Source organism: Antechinus flavipes, chromosome 3 (genome assembly GCF_016432865.1).
Source record: "Antechinus flavipes isolate AdamAnt ecotype Samford, QLD, Australia chromosome 3, AdamAnt_v2, whole genome shotgun sequence".
NCBI classification, from domain to species: domain Eukaryota; kingdom Metazoa; phylum Chordata; class Mammalia; order Dasyuromorphia; family Dasyuridae; genus Antechinus; species Antechinus flavipes.
In genome coordinates, this window is record NC_067400.1 from 204212545 (window position 1) to 204235033 (window position 22489).

General features: G+C 33.6%; 1 protein-coding gene across 8 annotated transcripts in view; it reads left to right on the forward strand.

The window, feature by feature from the left end:
* The first annotated feature begins 466 nt into the window (after positions 1 to 466).
* AP1S2 (adaptor related protein complex 1 subunit sigma 2) overlaps positions 467 to 22489 on the forward strand; it is a 31498-nt gene continuing 9475 nt past the window's right edge. The window contains exons 1-5 of one of the 8 annotated variants that reach the window (XR_007951781.1): positions 478 to 633; positions 3576 to 3754; positions 13539 to 13647; positions 14737 to 14874; positions 18946 to 19041. Coding sequence is in view for 6 of the 8 variants with exons in the window: in XM_051984459.1 (XP_051840419.1) it covers positions 631 to 633; positions 3576 to 3754; positions 13539 to 13647; positions 14737 to 14892 (447 nt within the window). In the remaining 2 variants the exon portion in view is untranslated. Of the gene's footprint in view, positions 634 to 910; positions 1160 to 1334; positions 1428 to 2397; positions 2493 to 3575; positions 3755 to 13538; positions 13648 to 14736; positions 14893 to 18945; positions 19042 to 22489 lie in introns of those variants that run through there. The other 7 variants (XR_007951782.1, XM_051984459.1, XM_051984453.1 and 4 more) reach the window with 7 other exon arrangements.

Below are 22489 nucleotides of genomic sequence, written 5' to 3' on the forward strand. Positions count from 1 at the left end.
GATCCGCGCAGTAGAGCTCCGGAGCCCCACCCTACCCTCCTCAGAACAAGACCAATTACGTAGTTAGGACCAGCCTAGTCAGCAGCTCTTAATCACACCTAAACCTGACCAAGTTTCTAAGTGCTCAATAGCATCGCCGAATATTTATCATATCAACTTCCTTCTCTCCCTCTTTTTTGACTCTTCCTGATCAACTAGCTTTGGTCGAAGCTAATTTAAAGGAAGCTATATTCGATGACGTTGCACCTCTCACCCCGCACAGTTTTGATGTTAGGTTGCTTGTCTAGCTCATAAGTGAACCGTTTTCTTGATTCCCCCACCTTCTAGTTTGGAGCACGACTAGTCGGCTTTTTTTTTTTTTTCACCCCTGCTTTCCCTTCTTCATTCCTCCCCACCCCACCCCGCCCCTCCAACAGGGAGGGAAACAAACAAGACAGCAAGCGCGGCTCCAAGCGAAGCCCGAGACTGGAGGAAGAGGAGCACGAGCCCGCCTCCGCGTGGCCGCAGACTGCGCTACTGCGCAGGCTCAGTAGCAGCGGGATTCTGAACCTGAGCAGCAGGCTACCTCGTCTCTTCCCAGTCAAGAGTACCCGTACAAGTAACTGTATAGCACTCAGCCTACTCTACGTAATGGTACTACTGGGGCGGGGGAGGGGAGAGGAGGAGCAGAAGGGCGGGGAGAGGAGGGGAGAAAGAAGGGAGGGCCTGGGGAGGAGGGAAGGGATAGTGCATGCACATGCGCCGCCCGCCGGTTAGGAAGTGAGAGAGGTTGGGGAGGGGGAAGGTTGTTGTTGTAGGCTGTCAACTAAGCCGTTTCCGGGTCACGTGCATCCGTTTCCGGCGCCGAATCGTGTAGTGGCGCAACCTGCCTGTCTTGTAGCGAGGCGTGGGGGAGGTGGGGGGGGTAGATCCGGGAGCCGGTTTCCCCTTTCAGCTCACCCCGCCTCCTTCCTCCAGCCCCCGCCCCGGATCCCCCGGCTCCTCCCTTGGCCGGCCCTCGGGGCGGGGCCTCCCCCGCCCCGCTCCCCCCTTCTCTCTCCCCACGCCCCGCCTGCTTGGCTCCCAGACTCTTTGAGGGGGCTTTTCACTTGGCGGCTGCTGCGGGCTCCGGGAGCTGCGGGCGGCCACGGAGCTTCCCTCCCATCGGCGGCCACAGTGAGTGAGTGAGTGAGTGAGTGAGTGTGTGTGTGTGTGTGTGTGTGTGTGTGTGTGTATATGTGGTTGTGTATGTGTGTGTGTGTGTGTGTTGGGGGGAATTCCTCGTGGGAGGGGCTGTCACGTGGAGAGGGAGGTGTCGCGCCCCCCCCAGCCCTTCTCCTTCCCACTCACCCCAGTAATATTCGCTTCACTCGCGCGCGCGTGTGGGTCTGGAGCAGAGACTTCCCTGGAGTGTTTTCTCTCCCGTCCCCGTGGACCGCGCCCCTAAGGTGACCCGCGGGAGAGTGGGACACGCACCCCCAACTCGCCCGAGCCTTCATCCCAGAGGAGACTTGGGGAGCTGAGGCTTGACAATTCTGTTCCGTATGTTGAAGGGAGGATTGTGTGTTTGGGTTGTCTGGGGCACTCCTGGTTGGAGAGCAAGCGGAGTCGCTTCCCCTAACTCAGGGGGTCTCCTCCCGTCGCCCCTACCCTTGCAATGTGGGAATTCCTCTAAGTCAACTCTCCCTCTCCCAGCGGGCTGGCGGGTGACGGCTTGTCTCCGGCCGAATGGACTTTTCCTGCCCAGAGATGGGAGAGTCTGGCGAACCAGGGAAGGGAAAGGGAGAGTGAGAGCTCTGCTCTGGGTAGGGGTCCGGGAGAAGTGGACGAAACACGGCTGTGCCGGGGCCATTGTCTCCTCCATTCCCCTTTCCTCCTCCCTTCCTGGATATCCTAGAGCATCGGTTTTTTTGACTATAGGAGGAATAGGAAAACAGCTGTGACTTCAGGAGCATTTTTATCACCATTAGTCTTCCAGGCAATGCTGCCCCACCTCCTTAAAAAAATCCCCGTTTCCTTTTTGCTATATTCATTTATTTAAGATCACAAGCAATGGGGAGTGTATTTCATAGCGACTTGACATAACATTTTCTGAGCAAGTATAATCCCAGTTTTGCAGGTAACTTGTTTTATAGGAAGATAAGTGATTTATTTAATGTGATAAGTAGGAGTTCAGACGCTGGACTCCCCTCCCTTCAACTGACAGTCTACACTTTCGTCTCAATTTTGCAAGATCTAAAAAAATGAAATCCATCCTCTTCCAAGTTCTGCAGCTGCTTTGAGATTTGAAAGGACGAGTTGGTCCTTTAGTTTCCGTTTGCGAAAATTACAGTATTCGTTTGTGATGTGCTTTGAGAACCATGGAAAGGTGTACAATATTTATATTATTATTAGCACAATGCTTGATCCACAGTAAGCATTAATATATTGCAGCACCCTCTCTCCTCGTTGGTTGAAGACCTTTGAGTTCCTTGGAAAAGTATTTATATTATTCGACTAATGCTTGACTCATAGTAAGTGTTTAATAAATATGTTGCAGTATTCACATATAGATGCTTTGAGACCGGTGGGAAAATATTAATATTATTAGGTCATACCTGACTTATAGCCAGCATTGACAGTTTGACTATTTGTTTATTTTATTGAATGAGATAGAATTTGGCTTGTCTTTAATTAATCGAATAAGATTAGCCCAGTCAAAAATGTATGATATCTTTAGTTATTTATAATTTTGAAAATCATTTTTGCTAAATGGAGAAAATTTGAAAAAAATTGCTTTAAAAATTCAACATGTTGTGAATATTAGGAAAAAATCCAGAATTATAATTGTGTATGAAATGTTAACATTACTAAAAAAAGCTGGTGGGATATATTGAAAAAAATTTATATTAAATGTATTATCTCATGTATTCATTATTTCTTTAGTTGTGGTTTATATCAAATTTAATTAAAATAAGCTTTTTCTAAAATATTAAATTTTTAGATGGTCGAAATTTTATTTGCAGATCTTAACTAAACAAATAATAAAAAACTTTAGATAGAATTTGTATAATTTTGACTTTTATAACATAACTATGCTCCAGCTTGGCACAGTATATGTTGTTTTGAATTTTTATAAAATGAATGCAGAAATTTGATTTGAAAATATGGTTGTTCTTTCATATTTTTATTTCTGTTAAAAGATACCAATTGAAATGTTAATTTGTCTTGAAAAGTTCCTTCCAGGTGGGGCAAATCAGGTATAAGAAGAGAGAACCAGCATGTTTTATGACTACATCAAGTGTTACTAAAACATGTTATTTTTTGCTTTTTTAAAAGCATATCAATGGTGACAATTTCCTGCTCTATGTAATTTTTTTTAAATTTTCAACTACATTTCTGAGCTTGTATTGCTGTGTGTATGAGAGGGAGTGTGACAGAGGCTTTGTGAATGATTTATTTTTTAATTTAGTGTGGATATTATGGTAATCATCTATCAATTTACTTTCTCTCTGTTGTATTGTAATGAAGCTTGTTGAAATTGAAAAATGGAACTTTATTTCAGTATGTAGAATCAAAGACCTGAAAGTAAGATTTGTTTTTTTTTATTTTAACAGATGCAGTTTATGTTGCTTTTTAGTCGCCAGGGAAAGCTCCGACTTCAAAAATGGTATGTCCCACTATCGGACAAAGAAAAGAAAAAAATCACAAGAGAACTTGTTCAAACAGTTTTAGCCCGTAAACCCAAAATGTGCAGCTTTTTGGAGTGGCGAGATCTGAAGATTGTCTACAAAAGGTATAATTTTCATTTATCAGAAAGTTGCAGTTGGAGACCAAATTTTAGTTCATAATGGTAGTCAAATTGGAATGAAAATTAACTAATTTTGAAAGTTGACTTATTTGGACAATTATATACTGAGGAAGACCATTTTTATAATTAGAAATGCTTAAAGTAGATTTTTAAGGATTATATCTTAGATGAAGTAAATTATAATCTCTCTCCTTTGACTAAACAGATTTGAAATAACAGAAATCAGGAAATACTTTTAATAGTTGGTTATTTAAAAGTAGCTTTAATGATGTGTATATTTTCATTTATAAATTTATTAACTTTTAGAAAAAGTAAATAATTGTAACTCACACTGAAATAGCATTTTAAGAGTTACAAAACACTTTTCCTCAACAACCCTCTAAAGTGAGTAGTACAACTATTATCTATATTTTATTAGTTAATCTCTTTTGAAAAGACGTATCTTGCTCATGATTACATATTACATTACATACAGATTAAATGTCTGAAATGGGATTTGAACTTGGATCTCCTGAAACTATTAAACTATTAAATTCTGTGTAGTCTGAACAGTTTAGAAAATTTTAGAAAATGTCATCTGGTTAGTAAAATTCAAATAAAGGAACTTATTTGTGGCTCTAAGAAACCCAGAGTCACAAAGTTCTTCTAGAGAGCATCAAATGTGAACTGTTTTGTTTATTTAAAGCCTTTCAAAATTTGATTCTTAACTTTTCCAAACTTATTATACATATACCTTCAGGTAGATTCATTCAAACTGGGTTTTTTGCTTTTGCTCACATATAATATTCTATGTGCTTTCATGCCTGTCATTTTTTCCCATTTCCCCAAATACCTGAAGTTCACACTCTTCTCATTTGTGCCTTTTGGAATTGTGTCTTTCCCAATCTGCCTGGTTACTCATGTCTGCCTCTCTGTCCCCTAATGGAAAAAAAAAATCTTTTATGTATTTTGTCAAGACATAGGTAGAAGCACATTGTTGCTGTCATAAAATGTAAGCTCATTGAGGGCAGGAACTTTTTTGTTTTTTATATTTACATTGCTTGGCATAAAAGCAAGCTAATTGGTTGAGACTGATTTCTGTCACATATCTTATATCCAAATCGTTTTAGTCATATTGATGTTTAAAATTCTTGTTTATTTAAAATAAATAAAACAAAGTTAATGCATGTTTTAAAATGCCAAAAATATGGTGAGATATGAAAGAGGCTTGATGTCTATGAAATAACAGATGAAAATTTCTCTATATAACAAACTGGGAAATAGATAATAGAATAATATTTACTCCTGTAGCTAGCATTGTAGTCTCATTTAATTACATTGGAATGAAAGTTAATATTTCTCAAACTGTGGAATAAAGTATTTTTTAATCTGTAGACTTTATTTGATTTGGAACATTGACTTTTCTTCACCCTGTTTCTTTTCCTTTAATAATTTCATTCTTATATAGCACAAATAACTTAGAAAGACATTTTGTTATATGGAAAAAAGAACTAATGAAATAAAATTATGAAATCAGAAAGGGAAAAAAGGTTCTTCTCTACTTTTTTAAGCATTTAAGACTTCATAAAGAGGATTTCCAATCTAGTGGTATATAAATTTAGAGGAACAGAAAACCTTATTCATATTATTTTTTAAACGTTGAAGTGTATTTAGCTATTCTGTCATTTTGTAAGCAGTATTATTTTTAATATTTCTTATAAAAGAATAGAATTTGAAAATGGAAATTCATTTTCTAGTCCATCATTCTGCCTTCCAACCCAATGTTCAGATGAGGAAACTGAGCCTCTTACAAGTATTTCTTTTTTGTCTCTGTATACTCAGGTCTAGCATACTATATAGTTCCTTAATAAATGTTTGTAGAATTGCATTGTAGAGATTTGCTCAAGGCTACCCAGCTATCATATGTGGAGTTTTAAAGAATTCAGGTTTCTTTAATATCAATCTAATGCCCTTTCCAGATAGTTTGGACTTATTATTTAGAACATTATTGTGGCTTAGAAAGAGAACATGCAAAGAATCGAATGTGTGCCTGGGATGTGAAAATTCATTCAATCTTTCAAATTCACCAGACAGTGTATTGTTTCTGTGAGAAGCTTATGAAACAAGATAGACTAATAGTTGGGTCAGAGATAGTATAATATCTATTCCATGAATCTAAAAAAGCAGAACATGGGTAGATTGAAGGACTAAATAGCGAGGGGAGGGACAGAAGAACTAAACTCAGTTTCAGATTTATTACTGAACTATCTAGCAGTTCAGACTTCTTTATTTGTATATTTTAGTTTCACATTCACTGGCCAAAAATGTCATTGAGTCATCTTTCTCTCCATTCCTCACCTTCTCTTCCCTATTATCTGTTTCTGTTATTGGTACAGAAATTCAAACCTTCTTGAATTCGAATGCAATAGAAACAACTCTTCTCATCTACTTCATATCCATCCTTCTTTTCTCTGGCACAATTCTAATTTAGGCATTCTATATCATTTACCTGCACCACTGTAACATTCCTCTGTCTTCCTATCCCACCTCCATCCTTTATCCAGTAATTGTTTACTCTAGCTCATCTGAAATAAAACTTTAAAAATTTTAAATTTAATAATTCTCTCCTGGGAAGGTGTGAACTACCAAATATTCAGGGCTCAGAGTTATTCTCATCAAGTAATCTTTTTTGGCTATTTCTAAGTCTTATTTCTTTTACTCTATATCAGTATTCTTCATCCTGAAATTTCCTCATGTTCAGGTATTTTTAAGAAAATTTAGTTTGTATTGTGGCGTTATGGAAATATCACTGTATTGAAGTTAGGTCAAATTTAAATTCAAGTTACATGTCTCTAGGTTATTTTATCTTGAGAATTGGCTAAGTTTATTGTTTTGATTTTCTTCAATAACAAAGATTAATGAAAAATACCAGTGAGTATTGAGAACAGTTTAGCTGCACTCACCAACAGTCAGCTGATATTTAGCTGACTGTGGAGAAGTCATGTGTTTTGAATATAAGAATAGGCACTTTCAAATGTACTTAGCACCAGTAATTAGTGCTTAATCTACAGTGCTAAAAATATTCAACAATACTTTTTTTTCCTTTTTGTATTGCTGATTTTATTTCAGGTTTAAATTAACAAATACATGAACTAAATGAATGGAATGAATTCATTTTTTTTTTTGGACATCAAGGACCAATAAGTTATTCTTTTTGAGTTTATCTTCAATTTCCCATAAATCATTGTGTCCATTTTTGTGTTTTTCTTTCATTATATTTTCTTTATGTCATTTTGAATTTATTTGTCATTGTATCCCTCATATTAGTAAATGCCTGTTGATAAATGTTTTAATTTTTTGCTGTGTTGAACATCTTTTCCTCTCCTATATCCTGAAATTGTGTGGCTTCTCATGACCCTAATACCTACATATTCAGAAGTACATTGTAGAATGGCATCAATTCTATGACTTTTTAGTAATTTGGAAAAGTCAGCATCTATATAATATTATGACATTGCTATGTTGGTAATCTGTAACATTTCCATAGTTCTTTCTCACAACCACTCTGTGAAAGAAGTGGTACAGTTGTTATTCCCATCACACAGATGAGAAAACTGATGCTTTGGGAAATGTAACTCAAGCACAGATATCTAATAGAGGCTGGACTGGTCTCTAGATTTTGGCTATTTAGGCACAAGGTTTTTTTCATGTTTCCTAAAATATTATATAGAAGTTCAGTAATCATTATTCACATTTACAAAAATATTCACATCATAAATGGTTTTCTGTAGAGATCCAGAACTTTGGAGAAGTATACTTGAAACAAGGTGTTAACTCAGTGGAATTGATGAGATCATTGTTCTCTAGTTCACATATATATTTAGTACTTAGCATGGTGATATAATGGTTCTCTAAGTTCATACGTAATCAGTATGCTGTAATGATGTAATTACAGTAAGGTATATAAGGGCCAACTAGGACTGGAAGATAGACATTCTATCTTTGACCAGCTTCTTGGTGGCTCTTATGCCTCCTTGCACTAAGATCAAGACTGGGCCAGAAGAAAGAATCTAGACTCTTTTCTTGACATTCTCATGTCTATACTGCTAAGATCTTCCAGGCCCGTCTGAAGGACCTCCAGAAAGCTAGTCCTCCAGAAAGCTAGCCCATACATTACAATTTTCCTCATAAATGTACATTTCTTTCTATCTAGACAAGGAAATAAAGTTAGAGAGGTTAAGTGACTTTTTTATGGTGACATGGTAAGTCTTTGGAGTCTAAACTGAAAAAGTCTGGAAAGACCTGAAAAATCCAGGTCTTCCAATTACGTATCAAGTGTATGCTTCAATACACCACTATGTTTCTTGGCTAAAGAATTACATAAATTTAACTAAGAAAATTTGTCTCCAAGTATTACTTAGATTGAAATGAAAAGTTTGGTTTTTAGGAGACAAATTTGTCTCCTAAATTGGGTCATCATGACAAATATTTCTATCAATAGCATTTTTTGTAAAACTACTCTTTTGTGTTTGAAATCTTACTATTAATTTTATCTCTTTTCTCTTCTTCTCTTCCCACATTCAGTCAGTTAACAGATCTTACCACAATTCTGCCTTTGCAATATATGTCTTTTTAATGGAAATAGCATTAAAGAAATTACTCATTTGCTTTGTTGTTGCCCTTTAAGGGCCTTAGAAACTGTGAGCTCTAGGAGAACAGAGTCTGTCTTGCTTTAATGTTTGTATTTCTGGTGCTTAGCAAGGTACATTACACATAGTAAGTAAAAAATGCTTTTTCATTCAATAATGCTGCCACTAACTAAGTTTGGATTGTCATCTTTGCCAGCCTGAAGTGATAACTCCCTAACTGGTCTTTTCCTCTCTGTTCTGGTGGCATTGTAAGGAGTGGATGGGTATATAGATAGGGAGGAGGGAGAGAGAGAGAGAATCATCAGTATGCATAAATCTAATAATGTCACTCTTCCCCAAACCATTTCAGTGGCCCCTTATTGTCTACCTAATAAAATTCAATCTCTTCCCTGAAATTGCTACCTTTCTTGCTGGATTATTGTCCAGCCAGCCAGCCAAAAATAAGACTACTTGATTTTCTCCATACATATATTCTTATACCTCCCCTCTGCTTCTGTCTTATGCCTAAAGTATCCTTTCATCTAGCTCTATTTGTTGAATACTATCCTTTAAACCTATCTCAAATGGCAAATTTATGAGACCTTCCCTCATTTAATTAATTAATATTGCTCTCTCTCTACCCTACACCTCACATAAGATCATTTGCTTATCTTTAACATTTATCCAGTGTTACTTTACCTTATAGGCATTTGTAGGTTTTACTAACCTTTTAAGGGCAGAAATAGCATAGACTAGGTCTGACTGAGGACTGGAATGAAATGTAACATTTAATCTAGCACTTAATATAAAGAATTTATTTAGCTGTAATATGGAAAAGGCTATTCAATAAGCATACAGCATGAAATGTCTCAGGTATATTCCCCTGCTTCTGTGTTGGCTGTACTAGTACACTGGTCATATTTTGAGGAAGGAGCTCTTGACTTCTCATTTTGGTTCTTGTACTTAGGCCACCAGGAAGCTGCCTCAGCTGCCAAGGCCTTAGTCAATTAAGTCTCACAGATGATTTTCATATCTTTTAAGGAAAAGTTAATCTAGAGCTTTAGAATATTGTTCTTAAGATATCCTATTCCTTATTGATAAGATCTTAAGGATCTTCTAGCTAGTCTTTTGCCACTTACATATCTTTAGGACTATTGCTGGACATTCCTAAGTTTGAAGATGAAGAAACAACACTAGAGAAAGAAAACAGAAACAAACATGGAGATAGCAAAAAATACCACAGAAAATATGAGGACATCACAGAGAATGAAGATCAGAAATCCTGTTTTAGGTCTTCCCTCAGAAGGACAAAGTTTCATGATCTGGTGAAGGATACCAGATCTTTTCAGTTTTCACTAGTATCACTAGTTATGTGCCACTGTCTGTGTTAATGTTTACTTCTTCTAGGCACTAAGATATCAACGTTTTTCAGTGTCTTGGTACCCCTTAAATTGAGTTCTGAGTGCTATCTCTCAGTGCTAAGGCCTATAACAGAGTATGAGTGCTGACATAGCTGGGGCCTAAGTGCTCTTATCCTCTGTTAACCAAGCCCTATTGCTATGAATTTCTTTTAGGACCTCAATTAACTTCCAGTACATGTGCACTAGCTGCCATATACAAGTAGTTGCCATTCTTTTAAGAGAAGGGGAGGACACCTAGAATCTTTGCTGGAATCTACACCACAAAGACTTTTAAGTTCCAAGCAAAAAGAGTTAAAATTCACAGGAACTAAAGCAGAAGCTGTTTATTCTTTTTTTTTTTTTTAATAACTTTTTATTGATAGAACGCATGCCAGGGTAATTTTTTACAGCATTATCCCTTGCATTCACTTCTGTTCCGATTTTTTCCCTCCCTCCCTCCACCCCCTCCCCCAGATGGCAAGCAGTCCTTTACATGTTGAATGGGTTACAGTATATCCTAGATACAATATATGTGTGCAGAACCGAACAGTTTTCTTGTTGCACAGGGAGAATTGAATTCAGAAGGTATAAATAACCCGGGAAGAAAAATAAAAATGCAAGCAGTTTATATTCATTTCCCAGTGTTCTTTCTCTGGGTGTAGCTGCTTCTGTCCATCTTTGATCAATTAAGACTCTCTTTATCGAAGAGATCCACTTCCATCAGAATACATCCTCAAACAGTATCGTTGTTGAGGTATATAATGATCTCCTGGTTCTGCTCATTTCACTCAGCATCAGTTCATGTAAGTCTCACCAGTCCTCTCTGTATTCATCCTGCTGGTCATTCCTTACAGAACAATAATACTCCATAACATTCATATACCACAATTTACTCAACCATTCTCCAATTGATGGATGTCCTTTCATTTTCCAAGAAGCTGTTTATTCTTTTAAGATTGTTATTCCCCCCTCCTAAGCAATTCACTTCAGGTTTATTTGGCACATTTGTCCCTACCACCAATACTAGAAATCTTTGGGGTTCTGAAATAGTTCAGATATTGTTCTTTGCCTTAAAAAGTCCCCTCAAAATCTCCTAGCATAATTCCAAAATATTTCCCAGACACCATATAAAAAGATTCTAAATTGTTCCTTCAACATAATTCCTTTTTTTTTTTTTGGCAATCAGGATTAGGTGACTTAAGGTCACACAACAAGGAAGTGTTAAGTATCTGAGGCCAGCTTTGAACTCAAGTCCTAAATTCAGGGTTGGTGTTCTATCCACTGCACCATCTAGCTATCCCCCCTACTCCCAGCATAATTCTTAATTCCAAAATTTTCATCTACAGGGAACCCACATCTACACACAGTTGGTCTTGGAGATCACTGTGACCCTGAAATTTAAAAATTAAGGAAGTTCAACAAATGGCACTTTACAACATTTATTATCTTCAAGGCATCATTAAAGACCCCAGAGTATATTTACATCTGTTTCTAGTTGAAGACTCACAGTTGATTTTCTGATCCTCTCTGGTCAATGTAGATCCTTCATAGTATATAACTAGCACCCGAAGAAGTGCTGCCACAACCGTGAAAGCCACAGGTTGCTGGACTTCCTCATCTCCACTCAAGTCTCACTTTTGCATTGTCTTTCCTCTCTTCCAAATCCAATCTACCTGTTATTGCCAAAGCCTACGTTGAATCTTAATCAGACTGCCCTGATGGTTCACATGTGAGATTGGAACCTGAAATACTTGTAGACTATCTAGCAAGTAACAAAAATTGTACTTATCCATGTCACAGAAAGAATATTCAGCAAGGACACATCATAACTTCCTTTACATTGGGCATACTAAGACTGTGTGTATAAGTATGCCCATACATTCCATACATAGACGTGTGTGTATGTGTATATGCATATATGTTGATATGTATGTATAGATAGGTATGGGGGAATGTGAGTGAGTATAAATATATGTATATCTCTTCATTTGGGAATAGCTGCTATTACATCTTTGTAGAAGGAATCATTAAAAAATACCATTAGTTTTTTGTTCTGATTTAGAGCTGGAAAATTTTAAGATCCAGAAGAAAGGTTATAAGTGACTTAATTAGATTACTAAGTTTTAAAGTTAGGATTTAAATTCAGATTTTCCTGAATCTAAATCCTTTTTCCTATCTAAGTAGATAGTTGCCTCTAGTGTACTCAGGAGAATATTTTATCCAGATCAGAAAGTTGCTTGAAATTCTCACTGATTCTCCTCTTCTCTACTCCCCTCTCTCCCTTCCATCCTACAAGGAAAAAGAATTCGAAAATATTTTATTCTATTCTTGATATTTCTGATATTACATACACACATTTTAACTTTCTATGTACTTAGCATGCTTAAATTTATTTATGTACATTTGTCTCTTCTGTTCTATTGTAAGTTTTTTGCAGACAAGAGTCATGTCTTAAACATTCCCCATAGAACCTAGAACATAAAGGCTTGACAGTCATAAATATTTAATTGGATTGGATCACTAAAACAGTAAAGTTGAATTTACAAAAGCATAGGGTTTTGAGTGGAAAAGGAACCTTAAAAATTATCAAAATTTTAAGGAAGTTGAGGTCCAGAAAGATTGAGGCTTTCCTAGAAGATGTAAAAATAAAAATATTACAAGATTAAAGATGTTACACTGGAACGGACCTCAGAGACCATCTAGCTCTATATTTTCATTTTACAAATGAGGAACAGTGACCCAGAGATAAAATTGTGGAAGGTCAATTCTGAATTTTCACTCAAAGGGGAGGAATGTCACTATATTATGCCATCTCAAAAAGGAATGATTTCTGCAGTCCTAGTGGATCTGGAACCCAGAATATAATAGTGGGACATAGAGAATGTTCCACTAGGACAAGCTATCTACTGCTTTTAGGGATCATAAGAACTCTCTTAGTCCCAGATATAATGGAAAATACCTAGATTTTTGTTTATGTGCCTTTGAATTATATTGAATTTTATTAAGATTTTACTTAGTGGAGACCTGGAAAATAGTCTAATTAAATCTGATATAGTCTGTTCAAATGTTCTGAAGTTCCATTCAGAAGCTAAAAATCTCCATGTACCTGAGTAGTATAGTGCTATAATAAAAGTTGACCCCAGTTTGACATCATAAGTGGCATCTTATTTTAGGATTAAATTTAGAATGTTCATTTAAAAACAACAACTTGTTCTGTTTCTCATGAAATTTTTCCAGCTTCTTCCTGATTTTAAAAAAAAAAAATTATTTTGCTGGTTACAAACAGACTGTTATTGATAATGCCACAAGTGACAATCCCTTTATAGTATTTTAAACAGATTGAATATTTAGATTTAGTTAAACATATTTTTCTTTCTTTTGCTTTGATTTGCTTATGCTAGCAAATTCTGGGTAATTTACTTCAGTAAAACTGATAAAATTTACTTTCAGTTATATGTTTGAAATGGGACAAGAAACATAGTAGATATTCATACCAAAATAGCATACTATTATAGTAAAATACTACTGGTTCTTTGAAGTTTCATTTGAAATGAATGGATTTTATACACATGCTTTGGTTATTTTTCTGATTCTTGTATCCTGAATTGATAAACATTAATCAGGAAGTTAAAAGTTAAATTCTTTTTTTAAAAAAAGTTAAGAGAAACCTTATAAATGATCTATTTTAGTATTGAATACTGATGGCATATAACAAAATATTTATTGTCTGAAGACATTCTCTTGGTGTTTATGTTATTATAGATATGCTAGCCTGTATTTCTGCTGTGCTATTGAAGATCAGGACAACGAACTAATTACCTTGGAAATAATTCATCGTTATGTTGAACTACTTGACAAATATTTTGGCAGTGTGAGTAGTAATTTTTTGAAAAATAAGATTCCTGGTCTTATTTCTATTCTTATATATCATTCTTTTATTTTAGAATAAGCATTTTATTCTATTTGAAATAGTGGTATGATTAGGTATCAAAGAATTTAGCTAGAGCATTGTGATTTCAGTTTAATAAAGCTTTTTTAATTCTTGTATTTGGGAAGAGTCAGACTACATATTGACTAGATACTATTACTAAACTCATCTGCACTAAAAATAGTTTTAATGATTTCTAGTTTTTTGAAAGTGCAGAAAAACTAAATATGGGTTGTGTAAACTTAGGAAATAGAATACTTGAAGAGCAAGACACAAAGTTAGGGGACTAATAAAGATATAGTTAATAGGGCATGGTGACCAAGTTATTATCAAAGTAATTTGGAACAAATATTGCTAGTTCAACATGCCCTGCACTAAGACAGCTAGTTTCTCATGGGAAAGAAAATGCTCCATTCCTTCTAAGATAAAGATAGGAGGACCACTCGTAGGCCTTTGTTATAATATCAGGTTCTTTGTAAGTATCACAAAGTAGGACAAGTCTAGAAATTGTATTTCACAGCAGAAAGGAAGGAATGATTTTTATTGATTGGCCTTAGTTTTAAAATCACACTTATGAAAAGATGGTTTAAAATTCTGTAATAGAATTTTAACAACAAACATTTTAGTATTGGATTAATTATGGAATTTGGATTTTTGTTAGTACTTATAATCTATTACTTAGGGTTAGTGTTAGTTAAATTCATGTCAATGAAGGAGCCTGTCATCATACCCTTTGTATTTGGGAGATTGTAGAGTAGGGGTTTTTTTCCCTTATAATATTTTTAAAATTGTGTTACTGCAAATGTGAAAAGTTGAACTTGTTAAAAATCAATTGTATTTTGTTGGCAATAATTAATTTTTTTTTTTTTTAGAAAGGATGGGATTAATTTGATATCATAGAAGTAGGCATCACAGGTATCATAGTAGGTCCTTAGTTTATAAATTTTTCTTGACTTTAGAAATGAAGGGAACAAATCTTACAAAAAATCTAAATAAATCTTAGTGTTAAAATGCATTTATTTTATATTTCAGGTATGTGAACTTGATATCATCTTTAATTTTGAGAAAGCTTATTTTATTTTGGATGAATTTCTTTTGGGAGGAGAAGTTCAGGAAACATCTAAGAAAAATGTACTTAAAGCCATTGAACAGGCAGATCTGCTCCAAGAGGTAAGTAAGACAGAGTGATTCTCCCAGCATTGAAGCATGGTGTGCTCCTGCTAGAAAAGGCTCTTCTGTCCTAAATAGTTTTAAGAGTTCTTAGCATGCTTAGCATGTAGCATACATGTATTTTATATGTAGTATGTATACAATTAACTCATTCATTTTTGTGGATGACTCACTATGTAGACTAAACTAGCCTTCAGGCTTCCTATGCTCTTATTGCTCTTTTAGTTTTAGAACCATAGGCAATAGATCTCAGCCTATGTGTTGCCAAATATTCGAGATAAATGTCAGTTTTAGAACTCTCCATTGTTTGTTAAGACTATTCTTTTCCATTAACAATGGTTGAGTTAATTGTACCATGCTGACCTTTCATTTCTTTTGTATTTTTACTTCCCATGTATATGTAAATGCAACTTAGTTCATGGTGTCCTTGTGCTTTATAAATGGTAATTTTTAAGACTAATAATCCCATAGTTTTCTGTTACTGACATAGGGATTTCATTTTTTATTTTTAACTGCTTTATGCAAGCTACCTTCACTTTTCTGTGATTCTTAAAGATGTTGAGGGAGTTAATTTTTAACAATTTGCTAGTAATTCCATGGTGCTAAATAAACAATATATCTAAATTCCTACTTTTAACTTCCTTACCTCCTTTTTATTTACCATAATCCTTTGTTTTAGTTCATATTTGATGCATGTGTTTTTATGGTTTGATTTCTGAAGTTCAGAAGTTAGACTCTTTAAAGGGTCAATGGGTATGGTTCAGATGACCTTTCCTGAAGTTCATTGTAATTTTTGTATTATAACATAGAAACTATACTTAAATAGTAGTTAATAAGACTTCTGTAGTTATAGAAAATTTAAACCCTGAATTTTTTTTTAAAGACTTGGAAGATATATAAAGTATTAAAAAAAAGTTTTAAAAGAAACTACTTTCTGTTATTCTATTAAATAATTTTTTAGAATGTCATAGTGTCTTTTTGAAGTGGCTTATAATTTTTGAGTCCTTATTCTTAAAATGAGAGAATTAAAGATTTAAAACTGTAAGGAACCAAACAGTTCATCCAGTCTAAGTCCCTCATTTTACAAATAAAAATTACAGAGTAAACTGAAGCCCAAAGAGATCAAATGCATTGGTCAAGAACACACAGAGCACTTGCAGGAGTATCTTTTAGAATTTAACCATTTTACATAGTTCTTTTTAGATAATTTTTTTATTGTTATAGAAAATTCTACAGCATACTTATATTTTTGCAAAATTTTTACTTGTTCATAATGACCAAGCTAAGGAAATGATTGTTGAATAAAGGAAGGTAAAATATCTTATATTGTTTAAATTCTGCTTTCTTAAATTTTGATCACTGTCATTAAAAAAAAGAAAAATGTTTTCTTATCATCTTTCTACAGCAGTTATTAAGAGTTATTGTGAAAATGTAAAATATCAACTAGATTTGAATCAATTGCCACATAAACATAGCTAACATTTTCTACAAAAGCAAAACAGCTTAGTTTCTACTCTCATAATTGTAGATATTATGAAACAGAGGAATTTGATGCCTTAGAAACTTTAATCTTTTAAGGTTACTTTTTTTGGTTAAATTTATAATATGCCCATAGTTGTCTATGATTACACTTGTTATTAAATTTTTTTTATAATGGTGATACAGTATAATATTACATTATTTATGAAATGATTTTTATGATTAGCACATAGCATATACAATACACATCATTATTTTAAAGCCTAAACATTTGCCATTAAAAGTTCTATAGCTGCATACTATTACAAGATCAGGAAGGAAGAATTAAATTCTATCATTAGAACTTAGTAATCTTATGTGCTTTCTTTCTTCCTCTTGTATTTCCTTTTATTGAAATATATCTTAATGTTTATGATAAGAACTATTTTTCTAATTTTTCATCATTTCTTTGTTGTTTCTAAGTAAGAATGAATTATTCTGTCTAGTAGCTATTTTTATAACTAAGTTTTCTCCCATTTCAGAATCTGTGAATGATTCTATGAACATCTGTTTTCTTGTTTACAGATTCAGAAATTATTTGTTTAAAATATTTTTTCAGCTATTTAAGTTCACTTTTTAATTATAAATTGTTCTAGAATAGAATCCTCAGCACACTAACCTCTCCTTGAGAGTTGCATGTGTTGGGGTTTTTTTTTAAACCCCAAAGGGGAAGGTATTACTATGGAAACATTTTAAATTTTAACAATATCTTTTAAAAACTTGCTTTGTAATGCCAAATCTTTTTAAAGTAAATCATAAATAGAATTGATTTCTTTTAATTAAATTGTTTCATAATCTTTAGGTGAGGAAAGCTTAAAGTTCAAAATTGGAAATGAAAAAATATATTTAGCTAATTCTTCAATCTATTGTACAAGCTTTTGAAACTTAGAGCCTGTTATTTAGCTTTAAATGCCTTTAAAAGTACACATTTTCATCTAGAGCAGGGAAGCAGGGAATAAAATCTTTTACTAAGGCAATACAGGCAGTAATGAGCTTAAAGTTAGGTACTAAGTTGATAATTTTGTATGTCCCTTTAAATCATGTTATAAATATCCAAATGGTCTTTGGCAGAAAAAAAGATTCCCCACCCTGATCTAGAGTCATGCAGAAGCTATAATATATTAACAGTTTTATAGAGATGAAATGCTTTTATTCAATAGTTACTAGGTCTTTAATAGAATTACATAATGAGAAAAAGACTTAGCCCATTTTAACAATTAAATTCTCTTATTGGGGTTGTTCAGAAATTATTTATGCTGTTGTAGATTCTGCCATACTTTCTTAAAGGAAAATATCTTTGGCATGTTTCCCAGGTTGTTTAACTAAAATGCCCTCAGTTCCAAAATCTTTTGGAGATAATTTGACAGTTAGCAGGCATATTACTTTTTTCATATGAAGAAAATACAGTAATTGTCTCATATGAGTACTTTGATAGATATAATGTTCTTTGTTTTCTAATTTTTAGTGTTATCCTGGTATTACTTGGTTTGTTAGCTCAAGTCTTTAGTAGGAAAAAAATCCTTAAATAAAAATTTAAAAACATTCTTGTTAGATGCAGTTGTTCCCTGAATCGATACCATCTTTAGTATCTTCCTACTTTTAGTTTGGGGAATAGAACTCTTAGAGTCTTCATATATTCCAAAAAAGTTTCAAGTAGTAGAAAAGTTAAGGTAAGATGTAATCTTTCATCTATCACTTTTCAGCTTGGTTAAGTGTTTTTATTGATGTAAAATTTTAAAATAAATATTGATTTTGTGGTGTCTGCCCATTGATAAGATTTTTTTTTGCATTTTTTTATGTGAAGCCAGTCTTTATCTGTACAGATCAGTTTTAAAAACTTGAAAAGTTAAAAAGATTTTCTTTTTCAGATAATTAATAGTTATCAGTTTTTATAAGACAGCTAATGAATGGGTAGAATAGATTTTTCTCTTAACATATACATTAAGTCAGGAATAGGACAAATATATTTTAAATTGTTTTTACCCAAGTAGTATCTAGTGACTAGTATGTCTGGTACATATATTTTTATACAGGTCTAAATAAACAAGATTTTGATTGAAATAAAAGTTAAAAGATAAATTATTTTTAAACTGGACTATATTTTTTTTATTTTACTATATTGCTATATAATTAGGTAATGTCATTTAGGGCAAGGCCTAGACATCAGTCCAAATAATTAAAGTTTTAATATTTAATTGTTGGATATTTAGAAAATAATTTGTTAATATGCCATTGGTATTAAACTTTATTAAAAGTAATATAAAGTTAAGAAATATGTTAGGAATGCTGAATTAATATTCTGTTGTCATACTTTAAATATATTCCTTCTAAAAAGTGTATTACATAGCTAATATAATAAATCTTCTTTCCCATTATCACCAATATTAAAATATCTTAGTTAAAATTAGATTTGAAGGTGGAATTATGATGGGATAGAGGGAGGGTGGGTAAACACTAGAATTCCTACTTTATCTATGATGACAAAAACACAAAGAATACACATATTTTTCAGTTAGGTACTTAACCATTTTTCTCTACTGCTTAATTTTGTAGAACCAGAATGAAGACTGGGGAGGTTTGTCTGACGATATCTTATGATTAAGAACAATATAAGACCTTAGTTTCCCTTCACCCCCACCCTAATTATTGGTAATTACTAAATTTACCATTTTGGTGGCATGGATAAAATGAGGTGCTATGCAAAGATTGTTGCACGTGAAATGAATTCAAGTTCTTGCTTGATAAAGTGAAGGCAAAGCAATAATTTTACTATGGGTGATGGGCTTAAAACCCTCTGCAATATTTGCATGATGGTATTTAAAGAGTGCTTTGGAGTGTGTTTTTTAAACCCTTTCCTTTTCATACTAACAGCATCAATTTGAAGTTGGGTGGGTTTTTTATTTAATTTTCAGCTTTGCTTTTGATACTGTTTCTTATGAAAGTAGTTTATAGAAAATAAGGAAAACAAGTATTAAATTGGGAATTTGTTGCATCTCTTCAAGATGATATATAAAACTATTACTGCGTATGTTAGCATACTAGTTAGCATACTACTTTTAAGAGATGAAGGCCTATAAACAAGTGATTTATTTTAAAACTGTATGCTGCATGATAGAATAGATTAATATTTGCTTCTATAACATATCAACATATTTATAGAGGGAATGATTATGGAAAATATAGTAGTGCTTCAAAAAGCAAAGGTAAGAATGTTTGGAGAAAAGTTTTTAATGGAAATTTTGTAATTTACTAAAAAATATTAAGTATTTTATGAATTGTTTCTATATAATGTTTATTGTGGTTTTTCAAATAAAAATACCATATTACCAAGGTAATCATTTGGATTGGCAATATGGATTGCAAAATATTCTTAATATAGTAGTGTAAGTTTCGATTGCATATCATTAACTTTAGCTGAAAGTTTAAACAGTTTTCTGCAAATATCTCTTATAGTTGGCTTAATCTTTATCCCATATTACAAAGCATTTTCTTTACAACAAAGAACTATATTTAAACCAAATGAAGTAGTAGTGTCCTTATTTCACACATGTGAAAACTACAGTCCAGAAAGGTTATTCTCCTTCTCTCATTTCCCTTGCATTTGTGAATGATTTAAGAGAAAAACACCTCATAACAAATTCACATAGTCAAAGAAAAAAAAAAGTTACTACATTGCCCATGTCCAAAAATGTATGTTCCATTCTACATAGTAAAGTCTTAACACACCTCTGACAAGAAGTAGTGTGCTTCATCTTTGGTGTTTATAATAGTAATTTGTAAAGGTTTTCAGAGTTGTTTTTCTTTATTTTTTAAAGACAATATCTTTATTGTCACTGTATAAATTATTAGTTCTGTTCAGTTTACTATGCATTAGTTCATAGAGATTTTCTCAATTTCCTGTGAAATGGTCCTTTTTGTGATTTGTAATTTTTATGGGAAAAAAAGTGATTTCTACACTTAATAAAACAGCAACTACAGTAAGAATACCAGCATCATTTGTTTTTAATCGATGACTTAGACCCTCAGTATAGATTCATTTCATGTTTTCTGATTTGTAACTAAGATGATGTAGCAGCATACACAAACTAGCTACATTTTTTTAATGAAACAAAACAGGTGCTAAAGGAAAAATTCAGAGTAAGAAAGGGGCAAACACTTTTGGTTGAAGTTCAAGGAAATTAGATACAGTACTTGAAAATAGTAGATGTTAAAGAAACATTGATCAGAATGGGGGAAGAGGAAACAAGATAAATCAAAAAGCCTAAAAAGGCATTGGATACAAAACTACAACCATTATATAGTAGTAACTATAGCTGCCATCAAATTTGTATCACAGGGACAAAAGTGAATGTGCCTCAGAAAGAATGTGTAGAAGAACAAAAGTATATTCCTAAAAAAACTTACTGTTCATTTTCAACATGCTATTCAGAAATTTATTACATAATGCTTAAGATTTGATACCTATGTATATATGATACCTAAGTAGAAAGATCAGCATCATTTAATAAAATGTCTTATTGATCATATTTCATTTTCTTAATGTTTGTATATTTACTTATTATACATCTAAATATTTAAATAGTGTCCTTTTACTAGCTCCATTTCTTTTGATGGCTAAGAAAAGATTAAGCTGAGTCCAGTAAATTGAAATTGTGACAATATCCACCCCCCCCCCCCAATTAAATTAAATTTTTTGTTTCAGGTATCTTTTTCTAGAGATGACAAACTGGGACTACTGCTTAATCCATTTGCTTTCCAAAGCTATTTAGGATTTTTATTACATTATTTGCTGTGTGTTTTACATATATTTATAAACTTAAGTATAATTTATTGTAAAGTTGTTCCTTATAGAAAATAAAGTGAAATGTGATATAAAACCTCACCTTATGATATAGTTAAAATTGACTTCTAAGTCAATTTGTGTTTGTTATATTAATACTTTTTCCTTTTTTGAAATTAAAGGCAAGATCAATTGCCTGGTATATCTTTTCAGTGCTTTGTCAAAGTTTTTGAGCAGGGCTTGGAAAAGAGTGTGTTGGTTTTTTGAATCAGAATACCTGGGTTTTATTTGTAACTCTGCTCTAATTGGGCAAGTCATTAAAGAATGCCTATTAACTAAGTTATGATAGACAATTTGAAAGACAAACTTAGAGTTTCCATTGGGGGGGGGGGGAGAAGTAATCTGTTTATAATAGACACAGAAAATGAATTCTTGAAAGGAATACCCCTGTCTTTAAGGTTATAAATCCATGGTAGCCTTCTGGGAGAGATATGGTGATGTAGCTGATTCATTGGATACAATGTTAAATCTGAAGTAAGGAAGATCTGAGCTCCAACCTGTGACTCTGAACAAATAATTTAACCTCTGTATGCTTCATTCTTTATCTGTAAAATGAGGATGATAATATTATTATCTCCCAGGGTTGAAGCAAAGTTAAAATATAACTCCATTTGTTCATCACTTCCAGGATCATATATAAAATCCTATGACATTCAGAATTCTTCAAAACATTTTCTTTTACTCCCTCTCCCTATCATTGGCTAACCACTATCATGTCCAAAATGCTCTACCTCCTGATTTCCTGGCATTTTTCAAGTACCAATTAAAATCTCACCTTCTTTAGGAAGCCTTTCCTAATTTGCTTCCCCCCTTTAATTCTAATGCTGACGCTGTTAATTCCTTTTTATCTGGTATGCTGTTTGTTCCTGCCCATTAGACTCTGGTGTAGGAACTGTCTCTTTTCTCTTCGTTTCACTATTACCTGATGCTATGCAAAAAGGAATGTAAATTTTGATCCCTGGAACTTCACTAGATATCCTGTGATTTACAGGTTAGGATCATACCTTAAACCCAAATCACTTGACTGACCAACTATAGATTCCAAGCCAGGCCCCAGTTGTGAATATTAAATAGCAATTGTTTCTCTTTTGGCCAGAAACCAGGAGGATCTTCCTCTCCTGGACTGATTTTTTTTTTTTTTTGATTAGGTAAAACAGGCCATTCTCCAGTTCATTTCTTATCTAATTTTAATCCTTAATTAGGTGTTGTCTAAGCCATACTAAAACCTATTAAAGACCTTAGTTTAAAAAGTCCAGG